At 41.9% G+C, this 25417-nt stretch overlaps 1 protein-coding gene across 12 annotated transcripts in view; it reads left to right on the plus strand.

The window, feature by feature from the left end:
• CLASP1 (cytoplasmic linker associated protein 1) overlaps positions 1 to 25417 on the plus strand; it is a 266298-nt gene that overhangs the window by 20295 nt on the left and 220586 nt on the right. For all 12 annotated transcript variants that reach the window (XM_077861340.1, XM_077861342.1, XM_077861347.1 and 9 more), the window contains exon 2: positions 11273 to 11752. In XM_077861340.1, the coding sequence (XP_077717466.1) occupies positions 11558 to 11752 (195 nt within the window). In that variant the 5' untranslated portion in view covers positions 11273 to 11557. The remainder of the gene's footprint in view (positions 1 to 11272; positions 11753 to 25417) is intronic.

The following is a 25417-nucleotide window of genomic DNA, read 5'->3' on the forward strand; positions in this document are numbered from 1 at the left end:
GAGCCAAAACTAAGAATCCACCGCTCAACCAACTGAGCCACCCAGGTACCCTTGAAAGAATGGTCTTTTCAACAGATGGTGCCAGGAAAAATGGATATCCACATGCAAAAGAATTAATTTGGACTCTTTCCTCATTTGTATATGTAAATGAATTCAGAATTAATCCTGGATCTAAATGTAAGATCTGAAACTATAAAACTCTTAGTAGAATACAGGTGTAAATCTTAATGACCTTGGAATAGGCAATATTTTCTTTTTCATTGTAAAACAGGCAATGATTTCTTTGGTATGATGTCTAAAACACAAGGAACAAAAGAAAAAAAATGGACTTCATCATCAAAACTGAGAACTTTATGTTTCAAATGACACCATCAAGAAAGTGAAAGCACACTCCACAGAATGAGAGAAAATACTTTGAAATCATGTATCTAATAAAGGACTTTTATCAAGAACATATAAAAACGTTTACAGTCAACAGTAAAAGGACAAAAAAAATGAACACCAATAAAAAATAAATTTATAAAAAAAAAACAGTAAAAAGCCAACCCAATTAAAAAAGCAGAGAATTTGATTAAACATTTCTCCAAAGATGTTCAAGTGGCCACGCCCATGAAGAGAAGCTCAATATCCTTAGTCATTAGGGAAATGCAGATCAAAACCACAATGAGATGCCATTCCACACCCCCACTAAGATGGCTGTAATAAATAGACAATAAGTGTTGTTGAAGATGTAGTGAAATTGGAGCCCCCTTACGTATTGCTTATGGGAATGTAAAATGGTATAGCCATTTTGGAGAATAGTTTGGCAGTTCTTCCAAGAGGTAAGTTAAATATAGCTACCATGTCTATATTCTAGTTAAAACCTATTTGTGCATCAAAGAAAATTAAAGCCATATCCACACAAAACTTGTTCAGGAATGTTCATAGCGGCATTCTTTATAATAGCCAAAAAGGAGAAACTATCCAAATAACTGTCAACAGGTATGTTTATGAACAAACGTGGTATATCTGTACAACGGAGTATTGCTTAGCAATAAAAAGGACTGTAGTACTGATACATGCTATAACATGAATAAACCTTGAAAATAGTGTGCTGACTGAAAGGAGCCAGACACAAAAGGCCACATATTTTATGACTCCACTTACTTGAAATGTCCAGAATGGGCAAATCCATTCAGTCAGAAAGTAGATTATTGGTTTCCATTGGTTTAGGAGAGGGATTTGGGGAGTGACTGCTAAGGATGTGAGTGGTTTTTTTTTTTTTTTTTTTTTTTGAGATAATAAACATTTTTTTTTTAAAGATTGTGTTTATTTATTCATGAGACACACACAGAGAGAGAGAGAGAGAGAGAGGCAGAGACACAGGCAGAGGGAGAAGCAGGCTCCATGCAGGGAACCTGATGTGGGACTTGATCCCGGGTCTCCAGGATCAGGCCCTGGGCTGAAGGAGGCGCTAAACCACTGAGCCACCCCGGCTGCCCTTGTCTTGCCCTTTTAATGTAATATTGTGAACCTTTTTATTCCTTTCTGAGCATTTGCATTATACGTTATAGCTGCTTTTTGTCCTGACTTCACTGTAGTAAAATTATTGTTCATACTGGGGTGATGATTGAGATAGAGAAAGAGAAAAAGATTGACTCTGTTTTTTTTTCCCCCACCACAGAATCTTATGGTCTTGTGGTCACTTGAATAATTCCAGATTTTAATGATCTTTCCTAGGTAAAGTCTCCTGATTATGCTGTTCATAGATGACTTGTGTGGAACTCCCTGAATGAAGGTCTTTTGACTTTGGGGCTGGAAGATGACTGTTAGATATTGTGTCCAGTCTTTCTATTCTATGTCTGACTGGTTATTTCCAGACTTTTTGAGGTTAAGAACTCTTTTTAGTGTCTAGCACCACAAAGCTCTATATAAGTGGAATTTCTAGTATTTGTTAATGGAGAAAAATGATCAAACTAAAAGTAAGATTTTTGAATTACTTTTTACATTATCTTTGCATTTAAAAACTCATAACTGTATGTAATGAGTTTGAAAAATTGTGGACATGAAGACTTAGTTCATGGATAATGTTCGGTGTGTGTTTGGAAGAATGCTCAGGCATTCTTGTAATAACTGTATGCTTTCATCTCAGAGGTGGGGTTAGTGTTTACAGGTTGGGAGCCAGTGCTCTGGCCTTTCCAAATTGCTGGTTTTCCTGACAAGCCAGTCTCTTGAGTTTGTGCTTTGTCCATACGTATCTGCACATTCTTTTCACCTGGGATTTTTTTTTTTTTAAGATTTTATTTATTCATTTGACACAAAGAGAGACCATAAGCAGGGGGAGCAGCAGACAGAGGGAGAGGGAGAAGCAGACTCCTCGCAGAGCAGGGAGCCCAATGTGGGGCTGGATCCCAGGACCCCTGGGATCATGACCTGAGCCAAAGGCAGATGCTTAACTGACTGAGCCACCCAGGCATCCCTATCTGAATGTTTTTTACATTCTTCCTACCTTCTCCCCCTGCAGCCCCCAATTACTACTACTGCCCAAGAAGAAAATGAACTCAATTAATGATTGCCAGTGACTTTTGATTCTTCAGCTCAAATATAACTTCATTCATTTAACAAGCATTTCTCAAGTGTCTTGTGTGTGACAGGCATGGTTATAGGCATTAGGTGAACAGACAAGATCCCCACCTTCCTAAGACTGACAGTACTATAGAAAGGCAGACAGCAAATAGGTAAACAAACATATGAAAGAATTACAACTTAATCACGGGTGTTTTGAAGGAAGGGAACAGGCTGCAGTGATGGGGGGCCTTTCTGTAATGGTCTCCAAGGACTTTTGAGGAGGTGACCTTTAGGCTGAAGCCCTGAGGCCTACAGCCAGGCCACATGGCATATGGACAGTGTTGAAGTTAAAAGGAAGAACAAGAGTGGGGCCAGTGCATACCACAAGATTCCCTGGAGTTACTGATTTGAAATCAGCAGTTTAGGCAGTTTTTAAATTCATGGGAATAGAGGGTGAGTGTTTTAGAAGGTCAGAGGCATCAGGTTGAGCCCCTCAGCAGCTCTGGAAGCAGAGCAGATAGATGATTAGAGAATCTCCAGTAAGTGCAGCCAGAAAAGTAGCAGGAGGGCATGATCATTTGTTTTCATGAAAATGGGAAATTTTTCAGGAAGAATGGAGTGGCCAGCTTTGCTATGCTGTGGAGAGATGGAGTTAGCGAAGTACAGAAAAGCTTTGCTTGGATTTGCCAGCATGGAATTCATCTGTGATCCCGTTGAGCAGTTCCAGTAAGTGGTTGCAGGTGAATTCCAATTGGAGGGGCTGCTGGGTGAACAGGATGTCCTAGGAGGGAGAAGAGTGCAGGCTGCAGGGCAGGGTACATGGGCCCTGGGGGAGAAGATGGGAAAGGCATTTTGGAGAGAAGTGTGGATCAAACTTACTAGAGAACACGAGTTGGGATGCTGGCTTGGGATACCTTGTGAAGTTAGGGATTAATCTGTGTACAGAGAAACTGTTGGACATAGGTGTGTGTTCCCTTCAGCATGATGGACTGTTTGCTGCAGGCACGAGGAGGCACCTGATGAAGTGTGTCAGGTTCTTCCAAGGTTCGGACTTACTAGGCAACTATCACTGGGAGAGAAAGTTGATGGTGGTTTCAAGGTCTTAACACCCTCGTGGAATCAAATCTAGACTAAAAGGAAGGTCAAATTGGGAAGGTGTTTTATGGAATTGAGAAGACTGGGGCCATGTGCTTGAGCACAAGAGCTGGAAAGATGGGCAGTTGTGGTTGGAAAGTGGGATTGCAGAACATCAGGGAGTTGAGAGATGAGGAGTGGCTGCTGATACCTGAGAGCAGACACCTGGAAGGTTACAGGGCCAAGATGGCTGAAGAGAGAGGCCACTGAAGGGTGCTGAGGCAGGGAAGAAGGAAGACTGGGAGGCTGGAGGCCCAGGCCTTGAGCCAGTGACTGCAGGCCAATGAACAAAGCAGGGGCTGGCTCAGGGGCTGGCCGGGAGAGTGAGCGCTGGAACTGCAGGGTGTGAGCTCCTCTGCCCCAGCCCTGAAATTCCCACTGGGGTTTCTTTCCTGAGGCAGTGTTTTGTCTCCTTTCTCTGCCACCTGCAGCACCTTCTTAAAAACATCCTGCTTAGGACTCTCCTGATAGTGTTGCAGCTGTTGGCATCTTCCAGGCAGTGGGCTCTTCCTCAAGGGCCCTCACCAAGCCTTACGTTCTGTGATTTCCGGTTGTTAGCACGGTACCTGCTGGTCATGTCACACGCGCAGAGTAAATGTTCACTGAGATAATGTATTGGTTCTGAAGTGGGTGGGCTGAAGGGGGCAAGAGAAGGAGAGAACAGAAGGCACAGGTAGAGGGAGAACAGAGTTATTGCTGGCAGGGCAAGGCAGAGGGTGTATCAGACCATATTGTAAAAATCAATTACAGTGTGAAAACGGTTGTCTTACTGAGAGAAGCACACTGCTTTTTGACTTAATGTGAATAAATTCTGCTAATTTCTGGCTTCCGAAGTTGACTTTTAAAGTATTATGACTGCTTTCTACATATTTTCCAGGGAGATTTTCTTTTTTTTTTTTTTCCAGGGAGATTTTCGATGTGGTTATTCATTTTGTTGTGCTGCTGGTTTAAATTGTCCTTCTTGGTACTATGATATGGAATATTATATTATTAAAGCTTCCTAAGTTCTTTACTTTGTGATAGGATTTCTTGTTTCCTAATCCTCTACTTACGCCCCACATGCTTTGGCTGTTTACCATTTTCATTGATTAAGTTCTCATACTTTGGATTTCCAATGTGGTGGTCGTAGAGTATTGCAGTATAATGTTAAGAATACAGACCTTACTTAAGGCTAGGCAGCTTTGATTTTCAATTAGCTTTGAAACTCTGGGCAGGTTTTTGTTTTTTGTTTTTTGAGTCTTTCTGAGCTTCATTCCTTTATCTTTGAAATGGGAATAATGATGCCCACCTATGTCACAGGTATATCACTGTCTAACCTTAGCACACTTCTTCCACCATCCTTTCTTTGAATTACCACAGTTCTTATTCATACCCCTTACTTGGTGCAATATTCCACCTGTGAAATCTAAAGTGCACCCTGTGTTTGTGACAAACTTTTTGTGTATTTTATTCTCTCCAAGTAAGTTGGAAGCATTTTCAAGTCAAGCCATTGATTATAGTTATTTCTGTTGTATTTTCTGTAGTGAGTTGTGATATTCGATGAATCAATAAAAGTAATTGAGACTAGCCTGGGAATGGATAAAAAGAATACAAATATATTCATCTCATCTATTTAGCCATTTATCCATTCTGCAGAGTATCCATTGAATGCTTATGTGTTAGTTAGATTGAAAAACATGGCCACAACATTTTGCAACTCCTCCTATTAATTGGTAGAGTCTATTTCCTCACACTTAATCTGGGCTGGCTTCATGACTTGCTTTGATCCGCAGAAGGTAGCAGAAGTGATTTGCAAGTTCCAGATTCTAGGCCTTGAGAGGCCTGGCACCTTCCTCCTTTCCTACCTTGGAATGCTCTAACCGCCATGCAGTGAGCTGAAGGCTAGGTTACTCAATGGTTAGAGATCATATAGGGCAAGAGGTCCAGCCAGTGGCCAGCATCAGTCAGTGTGTTAGACAGGTGAGTGATGCCATTCACTCTTGAACCCGAGTGAATCTGGCAGGTGATGACAGTGGCATGAATGATCCCAGAAGAGAGTTGTAGAAGAACCTTCCAGCTGGGCCCAGCCAAGCCACAGATTTATGAGAAATATTAACCTGTTTTGAACCACTAGGTAAAAATGGTTCTACTTGTAACTTCTTTTATGGAGAAGTCTCCAAAGCAGAGTTTATAGTTAATTTTGTTCTCTCCCACCCTTCCCCCATCCTCCATTGTTAATAAACTCTGTAGTTGTACACCTGAGTGCCAATAATAATTATGAGAATTAAGAGAATAAAGATAGGAGCTAATTTTTTTTTATTTTTTTATTTATTAGAGACACAGAGAGAGAAAGGGAGAGAGAGAGAGAGAAAGAGAGAGAAACAGGCAGAGGGAGAAGCAGGCTCCATGCAGGGAGCCAGACGTGGGACTCGATCCCTGGTCTCCAGGATCATGCCCTGGGCGGAAGGCAGTGCTAAACCGCTAAGCCACCGGGGCTGCCAGGAGCTAATTTTTTTTTTTTTTTTTTAAGATTTTATTTACTTGAGAGAGAGCATAAGCAGGGGTGAGGGGCAGAGTGAGAGGTAGAAGCGGACTCCCTTCCCCCTGCCTCAGCAGGGAGCCTGATGCCGGGCTCCATCCCAGGACCCCAGGATCATGACCTGAGCCAGAGGCAGACACTTAACCGACTGAGCCACCCACGTGTCCCAGGAGCTGATCTGATTTTTAAATAAGTGCCCTGTGCAAACAAACCCTTTCCATTCATCATCTTATTTAATGAATATAGAAGCAGTATTCTCCCCAGTGCCGCTCAGGAAGTGACGGTCAAGACTGGAGGCTGGGATTCTTGACTTTGTTGCTCTTTTCATTACCTCAGGCTCTCTAATTGTGTGTTTCTTCATTCTTGTTGAAGCTGGTATTTTTTAACTTCTTCCTGTTGGTCCCTAGCAGAGTTGGTCTATTGTTCTGGTAAACGTTGCTGTGTTTATTTCTGCTTTCCTGGGTACTGTAAGGAGAATGACTATAGGACTTTTGTTTGACCTCTTAACTGTTTTTCCCCCAGAAGCATAGACCAAATGATGTAGCAGGAAAAGGTTGTGGAGCTTGGACCCTAACTACTCTACTGGAGGCAGAGAACAGTGGTAATGTTGGGGAGTGGAAGGGCCCTTTGCAGTTGGGGAGGAGAAGTTTTAGAGGAGTTTGGGGCGTTTTTTGTAGAAATACCTGGAATGTGTTCCTTTTTTCTAGGGCCTGATACAATAACATCTAGTTGACTCCATGGCTTTCATGGTGAGATCTTGCTAAAGGAGAACACTTAGACTGATAAATTAAGAGGAGGAAAGGTACTTGGCTATTCTAAGGTACCTACCTTTTATATCATTTTTTTATTTCTCTTATTTTGGAATACGTATATAAGCAGAACTTTTTTAAAAACTTAGAAGTAGTGTTACATTCTGAGTAATTTTTTTTCTTCTTATTGAAGTACAGTTGATACACGATGTTGCATTAGTTTCAGATTTACAACATAGTGATTCCACCAGTCTATACATTATGCTATGCTCACCACAAGTATAGCTCCCATCTCTCTGCATACCATGCTGTTGATTGTATTCCCTATGCTGTAGCTTTCATCCCCGTGACTAATTCAGTCCAACATTTCAAGTAATTTATTTTTCTTTAGAGAAAGAGGGAAGGGGAAGTGCTGAGGGAAAGGGAGAGAGCGAATCCCAAGCCAACTCCCCACTGAACATGGAACCTGATGCGGGGCTCGATCTCACAACCCTGAAATCATGACCTGAGCTGAAATCAAGAGTTGGATGCCTAACCAGCTGAGCCATCCAGGGGCCCCCTGAGTAATTTCTAATATTAATAGTGCTGTCACCTGTATGATGCCACTCTCCGGAATGATGATTTCAGAACTGATGGTTGGATTGTGAATAGATAACTGTGCTGGTTTCATAAGCTGTCTCTGGGCAAGGGCCAAGTCCTGTTTACGCTTGTGTCCCAGTACCTTCCAGTTATGCCTTATGCATACCAGACCTGGTTTTTATTTGGTCCAGCTACAGGTAACCTCTGGGACCGTGGGTTCCAGGTTAACTTTAGACCTGTTTCCTTGTTGCACTCTTTCCTGGTAGAGAGACTGGACAGGATGTGGCTGCAAGAAAGAGATTTTTACCTCCTCCTCCTGTTTGTTTATATTCTATTTTCTGCATTTTTTAATATAATGTTTTTATAATTCTGTTGCTATATGAAATTTTACTTGTATTCTTGTTGGTTTAGGAAATTCCTGGGGGATACAGGGAGAAGGACACATTTATTTACTTGGGTCGCTAAAAATATCTCTGAAAGGATACACAGGAAGCTAGGGACATTATTTTCTTTTAGGCAGGGAAACTGGGCAGCTGGGGGGCAGGAGTGGGAGGGAGATTTTGCACTTTGGTACCTCTTGAATTGGGACCATGTGATTGATACTCCCTGAATGCCTTTGAAAGCAGAGATGGAGAAAATGCTCCAGAGCATAGGAAAAAAGGTACCCCAAAAATCCAGTTTAGTAAAAATAAATAGAAGGGAGGATTATCAGTTACTTTTTATTTTTTGAATTTAAGGAGAAAAGAGAGAATTCAGTCTGCTTAATGCCTTGGGGCTTCCAGTGTCTTTCATTCTCTGGAATCCGTACATAGGAATTTGTGACCTACTTTTGAGTATGTTAAGCCTTTATTGCATACTTACCTTCAAGAAGCATATACTTTTTTTTTTTTTTTTTAATTTTATTTATTTATGATAGAGAGAGAGAGAAGAGAGAGGCAGAGACATAGGCAGAGGGAGAAGCAGGCTCCATGCACCGGGAGCCTGACGTGGGATTCGATCCTGGGTCTCCAGGATCACGCCCTGGGCCAAAGGCAGGCGCTAAACTGCTGCGCCACCGAGGGATCCCAAGAAGCATATACTTTTGTTAGAAATCTTAGTTCTAACTGGAGGGGGGGAGCTTTTTAATAATACATATTTTAGTTTTTTTATTCTTATTTTTTAAAAGATTTTATTTATCCATTCATAGACACACAGAGAGAGAGGCAGAGACACAGGCAGAGGGAGAAGCAGGCTCCACGCAGGGAGCCCGACGTGGGACTCGATCCCGGGTCTCCAGGATCACACCCCAGGCTGCAGGCGGCGCCAAACCACTGTGCAACCGGGGCTGCCCCATAATACATATTTTAAAAATTACAGTAGAGACTTGAATGAACAGGATAATTCCTCTCCCAGCATTGGAGACTGTTTTCTTGTCTGTTGCCTCCTAGCTGAGCATGAAGTCTGACCTCTTTTCTCTGGGTGAGAGCAGAAGGCCAGGCTTATAGCCATAAGGGTTGGAATGTTGGGAGAGGCGACTAATTGGCTATGTGGCCATGGAAAATCAGTATCCTCAGTTTCTCCATCTGTAAAATAGGAATTTCAATGCTTTATACAGTTGGTTGGAGAATTAAAGATAGTGTATAAATCATCTAGCACGGAACTTGACACATCAAGTAGATGCTCAAATATTGTGTGATTATCATCGTTGGTTAGGATCTGTTGAATTTAGGTCCCTTGAAGGGTTAAAGGATAGGAGATTCTTTTCACTGGGAATGAAAGACAGATGTTTAGGGGAAGGTGGAGTGCATCCCTTATCAGCCAATGTATAACAAACCACCACAAACTCAGTGGCTTAAAACAACAATGGAATATTATTTCTCCTTATTCCGCTGTTTGGCTGAGTAGTTTTTTTGCTTGTCTCCTTAGACTTATTTGTGTAGTGGCAGTCAGATGATGACTGACATGGCTGAGTGTCCCTAATGAACTCATACTTCTGGCTGTCAGTTGGGGCATGTTGGTTCTCTTCTGCATGACCTCTTTGGTTCCAGGAGGTTCCAGGAGCTTCCTCACCATGTGGCAGGCCCAGGGCAGTATTCCATACGGCGAATTCTTGTGCTTGTCTATCAAGTCTCCTGCTTCCTTTTGCAGTTGCTGATTTGCCACTGGCCAAAGCAGGTCACAGGGCCAACCTCAGGTCACTGTGGGAGGGGACTAAGGCTCCACCTTGGTAGGGGAAAAGAAGCAAAGAATTTGTGCTTCTTTTCTTCCATTTTTAATCCTCAAGCCCACCCGTATTTGATTTGCTTCTTGGGCTAATATTGGGCCAAGAAAGAAAAGGTTCTGTTAGTTTGTTTCTCCAACCTTCCTATATCACTGATGCTTCTTTGAGACCAACATAGGAGCTGATTAAGAAACTGGGAATATTTTGTTCAGATTCCAAATTGAAATGAAGGGTAATAGCTGCTTTTATATGTTTGAAGATCCTTCTTATAAAGGAGGGACCAGTTCCAGGCCAGGGTGTGGAAGTGACTGGAAAGCAGCTATCTCCTCTGCCATGTGAGATAGTCTTCTGGAATGCTGTCCTGTCCCCAGCCCCATGCATGTAGAAGATAGGTAATAGTGTGTCAGGACCTTTGAAAATGGGCCTTCCTCATTGAATAACTCGACTTAAATGATTCCTGTTGGTGTCAGAAGTCTCTGATTCTGGAACTTGGGAAGCATACAGTGCTCTTTATCCTGAGAGTAGGGATGGATGAGGTGATGTTAGAAAGGGGAAGAATTACTCTGCACAGACTTGTCATTTTACTTGGTGTATAAGGTTCATATTTGCTGCTAGAACCCCTGAGAGCTCGGACTGACCGTTGGTGTGAGGAGCAGTTCTATTTAGTACAGTGTCTGGTAGGTGCTGCATCTTTAGACAGGTTTTCTCTGGGTCTGCTTAGGTTGGAGTGAAGGGAATCAAGAGAAGAAATTGGATGTAAGAAGTAGATGTGTACAGTTGTTCCAGCAGCTATAGATTAACTGTTCAGATTGTTCAGTTTGTCTAATGAAAACAGTTTTGGCACAGCTTTCCCATATCATGTATTTTGCCTTACAAAACACCAGGCTGTCATCAGCTAAGAATACTGTCCATAAGTGATCAGAATGTGAGCCTGTTCCCATTTCCCCCTCCCACCGCTCCCTTCTGTTTGTTGGAAGGAGGAGGAGGCAGGGACGACTACGACTCTTCACTCTGTTGTAAAGCTCCTGAAGTTTGATGGAGGTGCTGTCTTCGGTTCAGGCTCCCAGGCCAGCCACTTTGGTCAGTGGTGTTTCTGTGGAGCCCGCCCCATTTTCAGTACTGCCTTTTTTTTTTTTTTTTTTTTTTTTTAAAGAAAACTCAATAAGCAACAGTACCTTCAGTCATTCACACGCAGAGTGGTGTTAGGTTTTTGGTGGGAAGCAAAATTTAAGCTACAAATAAATATGCTAACTGAAGCAGAAGATTGTTTTTGTGACTGGCTCATTTACAAGCTGGAAATTTGTGAAAAACATCAACCTACCAACTGTGTAGCCCATTGGCTCTTTGCTTTGGGCATCCATGTTCTTCCTGATAAAAATAATAATTATGTTATTCTGATATGGTTGCCAAGTGTTCATGCTTCTCACTCCACTTGTGATTATAAATGATTTTGCAGCATGGACTGCTTTGTCTTTGATTTAATGTTTCATAACATTTGGATATTATGTTATCTGTGCTGATTTGTTCTTCTCTTTCCCTTTTCAGAATGGACTGCTGAATTATGAAGAATTTCAGACCCAATAGTAGAACCTCACTCAGCTACTCACTCCTTTATCTCCTACTAGTTATTTAAATTGGACTTTTAATATCCTACCAGCTGCTCTTCAGACACACATGGTGCATTGTTGCCATTCCCCGGATTGCATCTTTGAAACACAGGCTCTTGGTAACTTTCAGCAAACAAAGAGGCAGCCTCCTGGGTACGTTTCCTGGGAGGGTGTCACCCTGACTGCCCTCTAGCTTCTGCTGGATCTGGATTTGAATTCCACCATGGAGCCTCGCATGGAGTCCTGCCTGGCACAGGTGTTGCAGAAGGATGTGGGGAAACGACTGCAGGTTGGCCAAGAACTTATAGACTATTTCTCAGACAAACAGAAGTCTGCTGACCTTGAACATGACCAGACCATGTTAGATAAACTTGTGGATGGGCTTGCTACCTCTTGGGTGAACTCTAGCAATTACAAGGTAAGCTGTGTTTTAGAAGGCACTTGAATAGGTAGCTGGGCTGCCTCGGTGGGTCAGAATTGGTCCTTATGAAAAAAACAAAACAAAACTCGGGAGCAATCAACATGATTGCTGATTGCTCACTCGGGTTGAGACTTTTGGACATTTCATTCTGGAGCAAGTAGGATTTTCTTTAATTCTTGTTGGAGATCAAAAAATCCTTATGCTTTAGCACTTTGAGAGAAGACCAAGTGAACAGATAAAGAGAGGCTTTTATGTTGGAAAGTTTACAATCATTTGCAGCCTTGAAGTTAAAGTGAGTGTTATCTTGCACTGAATGGAGTCAGGAGATGTTGGTGAGTGGCCCTTCATGAATAGCAAATATCTTTGCTGATTTCCTGTCAGGGATGGAATTGGCAATAACATGTGGAGCATTTTACCTTCAGATCACTGTTTTGAAGTCAGACTAGGTACCTGGCCAGAGATAGTATGAGTTGCCTAGGTCTCTTCTGTGACCTATGTGTAATGGCCTGGAGGATATCCTTCAGGTTCTAAAGATCAAGGTGGGCATGTGCCTTTGGTGGGTAGGGGGTGCAAGGAGGGGTCCCAAGACCCAAATGAGTTGTGAAGGTTGACCATTTTACCATTCAAAGATTGAGCTTTCATGACTAAAAGCTAGACTGGACTTGTACTGAAGAGGTATCATTTTCTCTACCTGTCCCCCTCCTCTCTCTCTTTGTTTGCCAAGAGGGTGGTTTTTTGGGTCAAGATGGGGATGGAAAATTGGGCATTGGCATGTCTTCTAATAAGTAATATAGACATTGGGAAAGGGGCTCACAGAAAACAGAATCTCTTGTGCTTTTTTCATTGGCTCAGCTGAGGTAAGTTCGGACTTGGAAACTGGTACATTTAGATTTCTTTGTTTGCTGTGGTATAGACTCTTGTTTTCCAAATGCATTAAACCTTGGTCTTATCTAAGAGTCAGCAGGTTTTAAGGGTGTTACCTAGGACCCTGATATTTTACTTAAAATTGCATATAAAATTTATCCTGTCTTTGAAAGTCAAGCTTAATTTCTGTTTCATTCATCAATTTATTGATTTAGCTGAGGGTTACAAGTGCTGCTTATGTGCTTGGCCTTGGTGCTGGATGATGGAAGTGTTACAGACATGAGAGGTGGTAGAGGATCTAGTTGTTCTATTGGTGAGGGCTATAAAGTCACCCTGTCTGTGATGGAATCACAGTTCCACCACTCTGTATTCACAGTGCAATGCTTTTGGATGAGAGTAACTGAAGACTGACTCATTGGCTTAAAACTGCTATAAGGAGATTGAGTAATTGTCTTTAAGAGTTTAAGAAGTCTACAGTAGCTAAGGCAATGTCCAGAGAGGAAGACTGTCTGCTTCTGTCTTTTACTTGGAGGGAAACCTTTCTCAGAAGCTCCCCAGCAGACCTTTTTACATCAGATTGTCCAGAATTGCTTTGCATGGCCATCCCAGCATCACTGGAAAATAGATGGGTGTCCATGATTGTTTTCTACCATCATGCTTGACCTCCTAATCTTGAGTCCAACCTCCTTTGAGTGAAGCATATGGCCATGTGAAAGAGGGGGGATATTTGAGTACTATTAGACTCCTGCTCAACAAATACTTGTTCCATGAGTGAACAAGCACCCCCTAAGTGTCCAATCCATTAAGGGCAGTTAATGAAACAAAGAGCTCTGCTCTGACCATAATATACCAACTGTGCAACATCAGACATCTGAATAATACCATACTTATGTTAATATGTAAAACTCACGTGTTATATCTTATGGGTTGAGAGAGGAAGTTAGGGATGGGACTCAGGTAATAGGGATATTACATAAGTAACCCATGAAGTCTGCTATACTGTGTGAGCTCTCTTAACCTTTCTCGGCTTCAGCTTTGGGCTTCATTTCCCTCATTTACAGTTTTGGGATAACTGAGTTATGATGAGCAGTAAACGAGACAGTGTATGTTGGTGGGAATGTATGCTGGTGTAGCCACTCTGGAAAACAGTATGGAGTTTCCTCAAGAAGTTAAAAATAGAGCTACCCTACAACCCAGCAATTGCACTACTTAGTTATTTACCCCAAAGATACAAATGTAGTGATCCGAAGGGGCCCCTGCACCCTGATGTTTATAGCAGCAATGTCCATAATACCCAAACTATGGAAAGAGCCCAGACATCCATTGACAGATGAATGGATAAAGATGTGGAATATACAATGGAATACTACTCAGCCATCAAAAAATTTGAAGTCTTGCCATTTGCAGTGAATGACGTGGATGGAACTAGAGGGTATTATGCTAAGTCAAATAAGTCAGTCAGAGAAAGACAGTTGTTGGGATTTCACTCATATGTGGAGTTTAAGAAACAAAACAGGAACATAGGAGAAGAGAGGGAAAAATAAAACAAGATGAAATCAGAGAGGGAGATGAACCATAAGAGACTCTTAACTCTAGGAAGCAAACTGAGGGTTGCTGGAGAGGAGGAGAATGGAGGGATGGGGTAACTGATGAGCATTAAGGAGGACATGTGATGTAATGAGCTCTGGGTGTTATTACAACTGATGAATCACTGAACTCTACCTCTGAAACTAATAATACACTATGTGTTAACTAATTGAATTTATATTAAAAAGTGCATATCTAAACAACAAAAAGTTAATGAAATAGCATATCAAGTTGTCCCACACCTGCCTGGTAACAAGCACTCAAATATTAATAGTTGTTATCAAGACTGGTTCCTGTCTTCAAGGAGCTCCTAGTCCAGGGGAGTGGTGAGAGAGAGCACTTATTAGCAAGCCAAGGGTTATGATATAGTGGGAGCAATCGCAGAGACCCACAGAATTCAGGGGGAAGCCAGAAGAACATAACACTGTCTGGCGGAATCCCAGGTTTGAAGATTGGGTAGTTTTTTTCAGAACAGCGTTTTCAGGGTCACAAAAGTGTGAACGATTAAGACTTGACCCTTCGAGATGTCATCTCTAAGGAAGACAGGTTGGTGTAAAGAGAAGTCAGGAAGACAGGATTAGCTACCAAGTTGCATATGATCACGGACAGGTCTCTTTACCTGTCTGTGGAGTGCAAGTGTTTGACCAGATAACCTCTTGGGAGGCTTCAAGCCCTAATCTCTTACACAACTTCATACTGATGACTTTGTGGTCTGGGCCATGTGAGATGGTTCTAATGTTACACGGTACTGAGCACCCCCTCAGCTCTCTGAGTGTGGTGACACCAGGCCCTCTGCATACCTGGAACCCGGAGCCTGGAACATAGAAGGTGCTCAGTGAATATTAATTCCATGAGTGAACTCAGGAGCTTAAGACTGTTCGGCAAGTAGTGGGTTGCTTTACCAAAATCTGGAAACTTACCTTTTAGGCCCTTTCTCCCCCTTTTAATCATAGATCAGGATTTCTCATTGAGCCCAATGTGCGTTTTAGGTTTTATTTGACATGTTTTATATATTATGAATTGAAAGGATTCACTTTATACAAAACTTTGCAGCTTGGCTTCTTGATTTTTTTTTTTTTTTTTGAGGACTACAATGAAGGAGAGAAGGGAAACAATTTTAGGCTTTCAAAGTAGTAGGACTTGGGTATCCTTCACAGAGAATGTAGATGAATGTCAACACAGTCTCTTATTTAAAAAATGGTTGGCTGGAGCTTGAATCATTAAACATTTGATTATTTCTTGCCTTGGTAAATGAATTTGTATTTGGCATTAATTGCAGTTTAGCAGCTACCCTTTATTGCTTAGTTACTATGTGTTTGGGATATTGCCTGTCTTAGCTTATTTAATCTTTGCAATGCCCCTGCAAGGAAGGTGGTGGTACCATGATTTCATGTATGAGGTAACTGACATCACCCGGAATTATGAGGTAATTCCTACCAGTGATTATGAAACTGGGGCTTCAATATGGGTCCCCCTGATTTCCTAGCCTTTGCTCCTTAGGGACGCCTGGGTAGCTCAGTGGTTGAGCATCTACCTTTGTCTCAGGGCATGATCCCAGAGTCTTGGGATCGAGTCTCACATTGGGTTTCCCATAGGGAGCCTGCTTCTTCCTCTGCCTGTGTCTCTGCCTCTCTCTCTGTGTCTCATGAATAAATAAATAAAATCTTAAAAAAAAAATAGAGTCTGCCATATAGTAAATATTTAAGCCTCAGTGGGCCGTATGGATTTCTTGCAATTTAACTAGTTTGGGCCATTTTGGTGCAAAAGCAGCCACAGGGAACATACAAATGAATGAGTATGGCTGTGTTCCAAAAAAACCTTAATTTATAGAAACAAATGGAGGACCACTTGGGTTCATGGACTATAGTTTCCAGCCCCTACTGGAAGTAGAAGCACCTACTATGTGTAAGTACTTTCTCTCTCTTTCTTTGCCTTTTTTCTCCTCTCCTCTCCCCTCCTCTCCTCTCCTCTCCTCTCCTCTCCTCTCCTCTCCTCTCCTCTCCTCTCCTCTCCTCTCTCCTCTTCTCTCTCCTCCCCTCCCCTCCTCCCCTCTCCTCTCCTTTCTTTTTTCTTTCTTTAGAATGTGGTGGGGAGGAGCAGAGGGAGAGAGAGAGAATCTTAAGCAGGCGGGGATGCCTGGGTGGCTCAGCCATTGAGCGTCTGCTTTCAGCCCGGGGCATGATCCTGGAGACCCAGGATCAAGTCCCACGTCGGGCTCCCTGCATAGAGCTTGCTTCTCTCTCTGCCTGCATCTCTGCTTCTCTCTCTGTGTCTCTCATGAATAAATAAATAGAATCTTAAAAAAAAAAAAAGTAGGCTCTGTACCCAGTGTGGCACCCAACACAAGGCTTGATCCCACAACCCTGAGATGGTGACCTGAGCCAAAATTAAGAGTTGGTTGCTTAACAAACTGAGCCATGAAGGCGCCCCTGTAAATACTTTTCCTCTAGTAGGGGAATCATTCATGATTCATCTGGTAGAAGAGTAAGGCTTATAATTTGCATGTGACTTTTGAGATGGGGAGAGCATTGGTGTAGGCTAAATAGAGTGTGGTTTGTTTTTGGAGCACTTTATCTGAATTTTGAGAAATCTTGCCTTTTTTAGCCCTCTCTCATTCAGACTCATATTAGGATCAGTTTGTGTTCTATTAACCTGTTCTTGATCGTCTGCTGTGAGTTGGCTTTGGGCTTCCTTGGATAGTCATCTTGGGGATTGAGGAATTGATTATTCAAATAAGGCCCTCATACATCAGAAAGCCAGAGGGCCGCACTGTGCTGTTCAGCCCGGAAACCGTGTCCTTTGTTGTTCCAGTGACTGTGGGAGACACCAAAGGAGACTGGAAGTGTGAAGTTCAAGTGTGAACTTCTTGAGTGTGAAGTTTCTAGATTACTCACACATTAAAAAAGTAAACCCCTGGGGGCACCTTGGTGGCTCTGTGGTTGAGCATCTGCCTTCAACTCAGGGCGTGATCCCAGGGTCCTGGGATCTGTATTGTTCTTACTGAAACACAGCATGGGATTAACATTAAACTTAAATAAAACAAACCTAAATTAAAAAAAAAAAATGGATGCCAGGTTTAAAACATTTGGCTGTGGGTCTGCAATTGCCTCCAGCTCTTTAGCCACTGAATGGGTAAAAGGCAAGATGGTGGAGGAAGAAGCCTTGACCATCAAGAACACGGACATCGCCAAGGAGCTCTGCCTCCCCCCCCCCCCCCCCGCCCCCGCCCGTGAAACTGCACTGCTCCATGCTGGCCGAAGATGCAATCAAGGCTACCCTGGCTGATTACAAACTGAAACAAGAACCTAAGAAAGAAGAGGCAGAGAAGAAATGAGTGCTAAATGAAGTGTCCAGCAGTGTCTGACACCCGCCACGCGGTCACTGTAGGCGTTCAGAAGCCCCTCACACTACAGTAAAACAGCTCTGAAACGCACAAAGCATTTGCTGGTCACATGGTGGCTCCAATGCAAGCAAAATACAGTTTATTCGTTCCAAGTCCTGTGCTTTCTTTCAGCCCACTTTATCGCCTTAATCCAGTTTGTGTATATTTTGAATTGTGTGCATGGCCTCAAAACTGAAATCAATCACGAAGTCTCAAATGTGGTTAATCCACAAAGTGCGCAAATACCTAATCTCACCTGAATCTATCTTGAGGAAGATTACCAGTAGAAGGCCTTGGTATGATTATTTGATAGAACCAATTATTGTACATAAAACATTTACATATATAATATATATAATAAAAGAACGTAAGATCAAAAAAAAAAAAAAAAGCCTATATCAGGCTTCCTGCAGGGAGTCTGCTTCTCCCTCTGCCTATGTCTCTGCCTCTCTCTCTCTGTCTCTCATGAATAAGTAAACAAAATCTTTAAAAAAAAGTAAGCCCCCAGATTTTGAACATGGCTGCCTTTCTTGATCTAATCTCTTTCTTTATTAAAACTTGAAGAATGAGAGTGATGGTGGAGTAGAGTTTTATATGTACCTCCATCCACTGTTGTGTCCCATTCCCCACGCCCCCCACTCCCCATCGCAGCCCCTTCTCTAGATAAGAAGGGATAAAAGGAAAGAGTGATCTGACCCAGAGAGGCCCCGGGGCTCCTGCAGTGTGAGGGGGTGGGGAGAGACTGATGCTGTGCAGCTTCCCTGGTTAATGATTTGCTTCTGTTCAGCCAGGCAGTGCAGTGACATGCAGCCCCACATACCTTGCGGTGCAAGCACCTGTGCAGCCAGTGAGCTCAGTGGGGACCAGGGCCTTTTTTGTGAATATAGTCCCATAGTCCTTTCTACACAGTTTCAGAATCTCTGAAACTCTTAACTGTCCTATTTTTCATTTGTCATTTGACCCAAAGTGAACTGATGTTTCTGAAACCACTTGTAGTCTATACTTACCTGTGCAGGGCATGTTTTACTGCAAAAGTATTCGTATGTTTGATTGTGGGTTGCTGCCCCAGATTTTGTTTTCTCTCTCTCTCTATATGTATAAGTATATGTATATGTATGTATACGTGTATATACATGTATATATATATATTTCCACCCCCCTCTCTCCATAGATTCTATTACCTACCTATGTTTCCTATCCTGTATAGGTAACTGTGTGTACTACTTTACCTTTGTAAACCTGAGAAAAAAAATTTTTTAAAGATTTTATTTATTCATGAGATAGAGAGAGATAGAGGCAGATATACAGAGGGAGAAGCAGGCTCCATGCAGGGAACCCAATGTGGGACTTGATTTCAGGACCTTGGGATCATGCCCTGAGCTGAAGGCAGACGCTCAACCACTGAGCTACCCAGGTGCCCCACACCTGAAAAATTTTGTATTCCAGAACACATCTGGCTGCCAGAGTTTTGGATAAGTGATTGTGGACCTGTATTTAGCATTGTAGAATAATAATGACACCCCATGGTTATGGGACACTTACTGTGTACCAGAAATATGCTAAATATACGTTCATTTTTACCTCCTGATTACCATACAAGGTAGTTTTATTTCATTCTACAAATGAGGAGACTGATGCTCAAGTAAGTCAAGTACCTTGTTCAAGGTGACAGTGCTAGTAACTAAGGTTTCTGGGACTTGGCCCCAGGTGCTTATGCAACAGGGAAGGTAATGAAGCACTTACGATGTGCCAGATACCGCATTGGGGACTGGGTGTCTAGTCAGGACCATCGGGCCTAGTCCCTGCCCTGACTGCGACTACCAGTGCCTGGGCAGTCTAGGTCTGTCTACATCTGGGTGTGTGATCTTCATCCTGGTGCACTCTGGTCTCAAGGCTCATGCCATGCTGCTTCTTTATTTGAAATTTGCAGGTTCTCTGTTAATTTAGGGTTTCTTTGTCTCTGCCCTAATGGTCTTTATAGTCTAACTGGGCGGGAGTGGGGGAAGGCAGGTAAGGCAGATGAGAGGACAGTGCAGAGTGTAGGATAGGATATCATTAACTGATAAATTGCATCATAGGAGCATCTATAAATGTAGCATGGAGAAGAAAAAAAAATGTTAGTGTTTGCTTAGTTGAAGAAGCTGAGATAGAGAGGTAGAATTACATAGGGCCATGCAGAATCAAAAGGAATGAGTTCCTAAGGGTTCAGAGAAGCCTCTCTTCCTTTCTTATTCTCCCTCTCTGGGCAGCACCATCTCCTGGAGGCCATAAAAGATTTAGTCTTTCCGTAAGCTTCTTTTCAGACCAGTGTTTCCCTCTGCCCCAGCTCAGGTGCCCTTTATGGGCAGGAGGGGAGGTGTGACAGGTAAGGCAGGTTCCTGTCATTCCCCTGGCCTCTATCACCACAACCTTGGCTTTCATTGAGGTTTTTTATTGCCCACCTTGTGTCCTTGAGAGGAGAGCCAGGAAAGATTATTGGATTCAGATGAAGTGATGACTTCTGTTTCTTTTTCTGGCAGTCTCCTCAGGCCTGCCATCAAGCCATGCCTCCTTTCAGAGGCTGTTCATTTTTCCCGGATTTTTTTCCCCTGCAATGTTGTCCAGTGGTTGCTAGAGCTGCATTTCTCTGGGTATATTTTTTTGATTGATTGATTGTAGCATTTACATTTTATGAAACATTTATTTATTAAAAAAAATTTTTTTTAAGTTTGAGTATAGTCGGCACACAATGCTACATTCATTTCAGGTGCACAATATGGTGATTCACCTTCTCTATACCTTATGCTGTGCTCAGCACAAGTGTAGCTTCCTTCTGTCCCCATGCAACAGTATTATAGTATCGTGGACTATATTCCCCATGAATGCCTTTTTTTTTTTTTTTAAGATTATTTATTTAGATAGACACAGAGAGAGAGAAAGAGAGGCAGAGACACAAGTAGAGGGAGAAGCAGGCTCCATGCCGGGGACTCCAGGATCGTGCCCTGGGCCAAAGGCAGGTGCCAAACCGCTGAGCCACCCAGGGATTCCACCCCCATGAATGCCTTTTATTTCCATGATTTATTCTTTCCTTAACTAGCAGCCTGTACCGCCACTCCTCTTCACCCATTTTGCCCATCCCTGCGCCCTACCACGCTTCTGGCTATCATTTATTCATTTATGCATTATTTATTATTTTATTTTAATTCCAGTGTAGTTTACATAGTGTAAACTATGTATATAGTGTTATATTAGTTTATATTAGTTTCAGGTGTACAATGTAGTCATTCAACAGTTCGATGTATTACTCAGTGCTTATTAAAATAAGTGTACTTTTAATCCTCTCTGGCTATATTTTAAGAAGATAGCTGTTTCTGTTTTAAGTACTAAACAAAAGCAAAAGCACCTCAGGAAAAGTTATTTCAAGAAAATTTCTGTGGATCGTTAAGTAAAAATGATATACTTGATGTTTGTAATTACTGACATTTTTTCCTAAATATGTGTTAACGTATATGCAAGAGCATCATAGTATATTGGAAATAATTCAGATTTGAGTATGAACAGTCTGGATTCTCATTCTAGCTCTGCCACTTCGACTTTTGAGCAGGTAACTCTTCACATCTGTAGAATGGGTGTCTGGTGATATCTACTACACAGCATTATGCACATTCGGTGAGCCAGTGTACAGAAGGTGCCAGCATGTAGCATGTGGTCAGTGAAAGGAAGATACTGTGGAGCTATTTATTGGTAGCAAAATAGAAAAGTTAACTTTTCCATGGGGCTGGGGTGGCATCCCTTCCTGTAGGTCTTGTTGGCCTGTTCCTGGAACAGAGGCCCTGGATCTTTTGTAGTAGGATACAGATCCTTGAGCTGCTGCACTGGTGATGGCAGAGAACAGAGCAGCCTCTGGCCTAGAATTCTAAGGGAGATTTTAAAGCCTACCTGGGGGGGACCTGGGCGGCTTAGTGGGTTAAGTGCTTTCCTTTGGCTCAGGTCATGATCCCAGGGTCGTGGGATTGAGCCCCACGTTGGGCTCCCTGCTCATTGGGGAGCCTGCTTCTCCCTCTCCCTTTGCAGTTCCCTGTGCTTGTGCTCTGTCTGCCAAATAAATAAAATCTTAAAAAAAAAAAAAAAAACCCACATCACAAAACCCTACCCGTAAAACCAATCCATTGGTTGAGGATCCCCGCTTATGGGGGGGGGGGGGGCTTCACTTCTTTTTATTTTTAATACTTTACTTTGTTTTAGAAAGCTAAAATCTAAATAAGGGTACATACAATAGAAGAAATCCAAAATTGAGTGTCAAAACAGAAAAGGAAATAGCTAGGGTGAGAAGGTGGAGCAGACAATGAGGCCACCATAGGTAATGTTTACTAATACTAAGAGCTAACAGTTACTAAGTGCTCATTTTTTGCCGGAAGCTGTTATGCTTTGCATTTGTTGCCTCATTAAATTGTGACATAGGAACTACATGATAAGTCATTCTACAGTCTGGGAAACTGCCTAAGTAAGAAAAGTGAAAAGACTTGCCTCAAGTTACTTAACTAGAAAGTTGTAAGAGGCAAGGTTTTCATCTGAAGAGTCTGATCTTAGAGCCCACATCTGAATCAATGTGCAGTGCTACTTAAAATGATAATGTTGCAGCAATATTAATAATTTCTTTATTGGAGCATAAAGAAAAGAGTGTCAGGATTCACTCTAGAGTTAACAGTGATTGCTCTAGATAACTACGTCCTGAGTGACTGATAAGCAACTCATTTTCTACCTTAATGAAGAACCCCAAATATTGAAGATCAATAAAACAGTACTTTGATCCTCATAGACTCATGACCATATATACTTTAAGAAAAAAAAAAGATTTATTTATTTGAGAGAGAAAGAGAGCACGTGTGAGCAGGCAGAAAGGCAGAGGGAGAGAGCCTTAAGTGGACTTGTTGTGGAGCGTGGAGCCCAGCACGGGGCTCAGTCCCATGACCCTTAGTTCACAACCTGAGCAGAAGCCAAGAGTTGGGCAGATAACCAGCTGTGTCCCCCAGGTGCACCCCATAATATACTTTTTAAACTTAATATTCAGACCTATTGGTAAGTTTCAAAAAACCGTGCAAATAATTTGCATATACGTTTCACCCAGATCCCAGCGTTAACACTTCACCACATTTGTTTTGTCCTTCTCTCTGTGTATTATCATTAGTTGTAGATTATTGGAAGTGTAAGTTGTAGACGTAGTGCTCTGTTGCTCATAAATACTTGTGTGTATTTCCTTTTTTTATATGTAAATTTTTATTTATTTATGATAGTCACACACACAGAGAGAGAGAGAGGCAGACACACAGGCAGAGGGAGAAGCAGGCTCCATGCACCGGGAGCCCGACGTGGGATTCGATCCCGGGTCTCCAGGATCGCGCCCTGGGCCAAAGGCAGGCACCAAACCGCTGCGCCACCCAGGGATCCCTTGTGTGTATTTCCTAAAAACAAGGGCATTTGCTATGTAAGCTTAGCACAGTTATTTAAGTCAGTATTAGGATCTGTAGAATACAGATATGTCTAATCTATGAGTCTTATTCACATTTCACCTCTTGACCTCCTAATGTCCTTTATAGTAAGAGCAAAAACAGTTTTCTGGTCTACAGTCTAATCCAGAATCCCCGTTGCATTTGGTTCTCATTTGTCTAGTTTCTTAAATCCAGGGCAGCTCATCGTCAATCTTTCCTTGTCTCTCTTAATACTTTTGGAGAGCACAGGGCATTTATTTTGTAAAGCCCTTCAATTTGAACGTGCTTAATATTTCTCACAATTAGACTGAGGCTGCACATTTTAGGTAGGAATATCATGCAAGTGTACTCTGTGCATCCTCTCAGGAGACACATGGTATCTTTCTCTTACCTGGTAAAAGAGGTCTTTGCCAGGTAGCTTCAGAAGGTTGCTAGTTTTTTTTCAACTTTTGTAATGAATAGCTGTCTTGTGGGGAGATAACTTTGAGACTATGTAAATACCCAGTTTTCCACCAAACTTTCACCTACCAGTTTTAGCATCCACTGGTAATTTTTGCCTAAAATAATTATTACTATGTTGGCTGCCAAAGGGTGATTTTCTGATTCTGTCATTTCTTCTTTATTAGTTGACTCCAAATCTTTTTGAAATGTATATCCTATGTCTCAGGAATTAGCATCTAATTTGATAGTTATCCCCAAAAGGAACTACTATGAAGAGAGAAGAAAATGTTTCAAATTAGTCTTCTTTAGGTACATTTATGTTCATAAAGTGTTTAAGGTAACTTAATTTGTAAACACAGAACATGCACGATGTGATGCAGTTTGGTTGAGGCTAGCAGCAGTGGAGAGATGGAGAAATGGAGAGATGGTCAGCCTTAAGTTTTTATAATGATTGTGCAAGGAATACAGAAAGGCAGATAATAGCAAGATGTCTTCCTGGATTTAGTAGGATATTAAAGGACACTTTGCAGGAGGGGGAAAAAAGCAGAGCATAGAAAATGGATGAAACAGAAGACAGTACTGTATTATTCTGGTGCACTATTCCAGTGGATAGAATTCACCAGCTTGAGCTTTGGACTCAGGGGAACTCATGGGGTTATAGAGGAAGTGCTTTGTGCCTGCCATGTTTGGTGGTTGGTAGGAATCTCTCTGTTTAATCTTCCTTAGAGGCTTTGTGGGAGAATGGCCCCTAAGACTCTTTTAAAAATGTATTTATGTATATATATATATACATATTTAATAAGTATATTTTTAATATGTGTTGATCCCTGAGATCAAGAGTCGCATGCTGTACCGACTGTGCCAGCCAGGCATCCCTTCGGACTCTTGTTTGAGGGAAGAGAGATGGCTCAGCTGGGCTGCAAAGAAGCACATTGCAGATGACCCTAATGGAGGTCATGTTCTGAGATAAGCTGGTCCTACTCTAGTGAGGCTGAGCAAGATCCCATGTAGAGGAGCCTGGTGGGGTAGTAGGACCTTGGGCAATGGAAGCCATTGAAGGACCATTGCCTTTAGGAGTTAGGAGTCTGTGTAATTTAGGGGGCATGGACTATTACCGAGGGAGCGGGGAGAAGCAAAGTGGAGTAACCATATTAGGGAGGAGGACAGGTTGGGGGTTTTTGCTATTAGTTTGAATGTACGAAGGACTGGGATGAATTTGAGAAGTCTTCAAGATTTTAGGCTTCAGGATACAATTTATTGTTTATTGACTGTGGATAACCTTGTGAAAAAAGGTAAGTTCTTTTCCTGCATGATTCATGTTTGTTTTTAAATTGGAGAAGATATTTTAAGGAAAAAACTCAAATAAGTTGGAGGAACATTTAGGAGAATTTTTGTCTTTGACTTCTACTTTGGCAGAGGGGCCTAAGTCTTATATGCTTTGTGATTTATGTATGTGTCTTGGGAACATCCTTTTTCAGATACTTCTCTTGAGGCTGCTTAATTGAAGTAATTTTGCAAATGTCAATTTAAAAAAAAATTGTTTTTCTTATAGTAAAAGTGGTACGTGCCTGTTGTACAAACAAGAACCTACTAATGAAACTTTTGAGCGTAAAATTATGAAAAAATTGAAAAACACTCCTAGTCTTATGCCATAACTATTTTATTGTTTATATTGGTAGAAAAAAAGGGAATATGTACATAAGACTGATCAGAACTACATGTGTTCTTTGTGTGAGTGTGTTTTGTGTCTAGTTTCTTTGATTTATTCTACACATGCTATTTTATGAGCTTTCTTTTGATTAAATGTAGGTCATGATCATTTTTTCAAATAAGTAAATCAGATCACTTATGAGTTAATATGATTTCGTGTATTATTCTCTTCTATGAATGGTTAGCCATCATTTCCTTATCCATAGTTGG

Source organism: Canis aureus, chromosome 20, assembly GCF_053574225.1.
Source record: "Canis aureus isolate CA01 chromosome 20, VMU_Caureus_v.1.0, whole genome shotgun sequence".
Taxonomy (NCBI): Eukaryota; Metazoa; Chordata; class Mammalia; order Carnivora; family Canidae; genus Canis; species Canis aureus.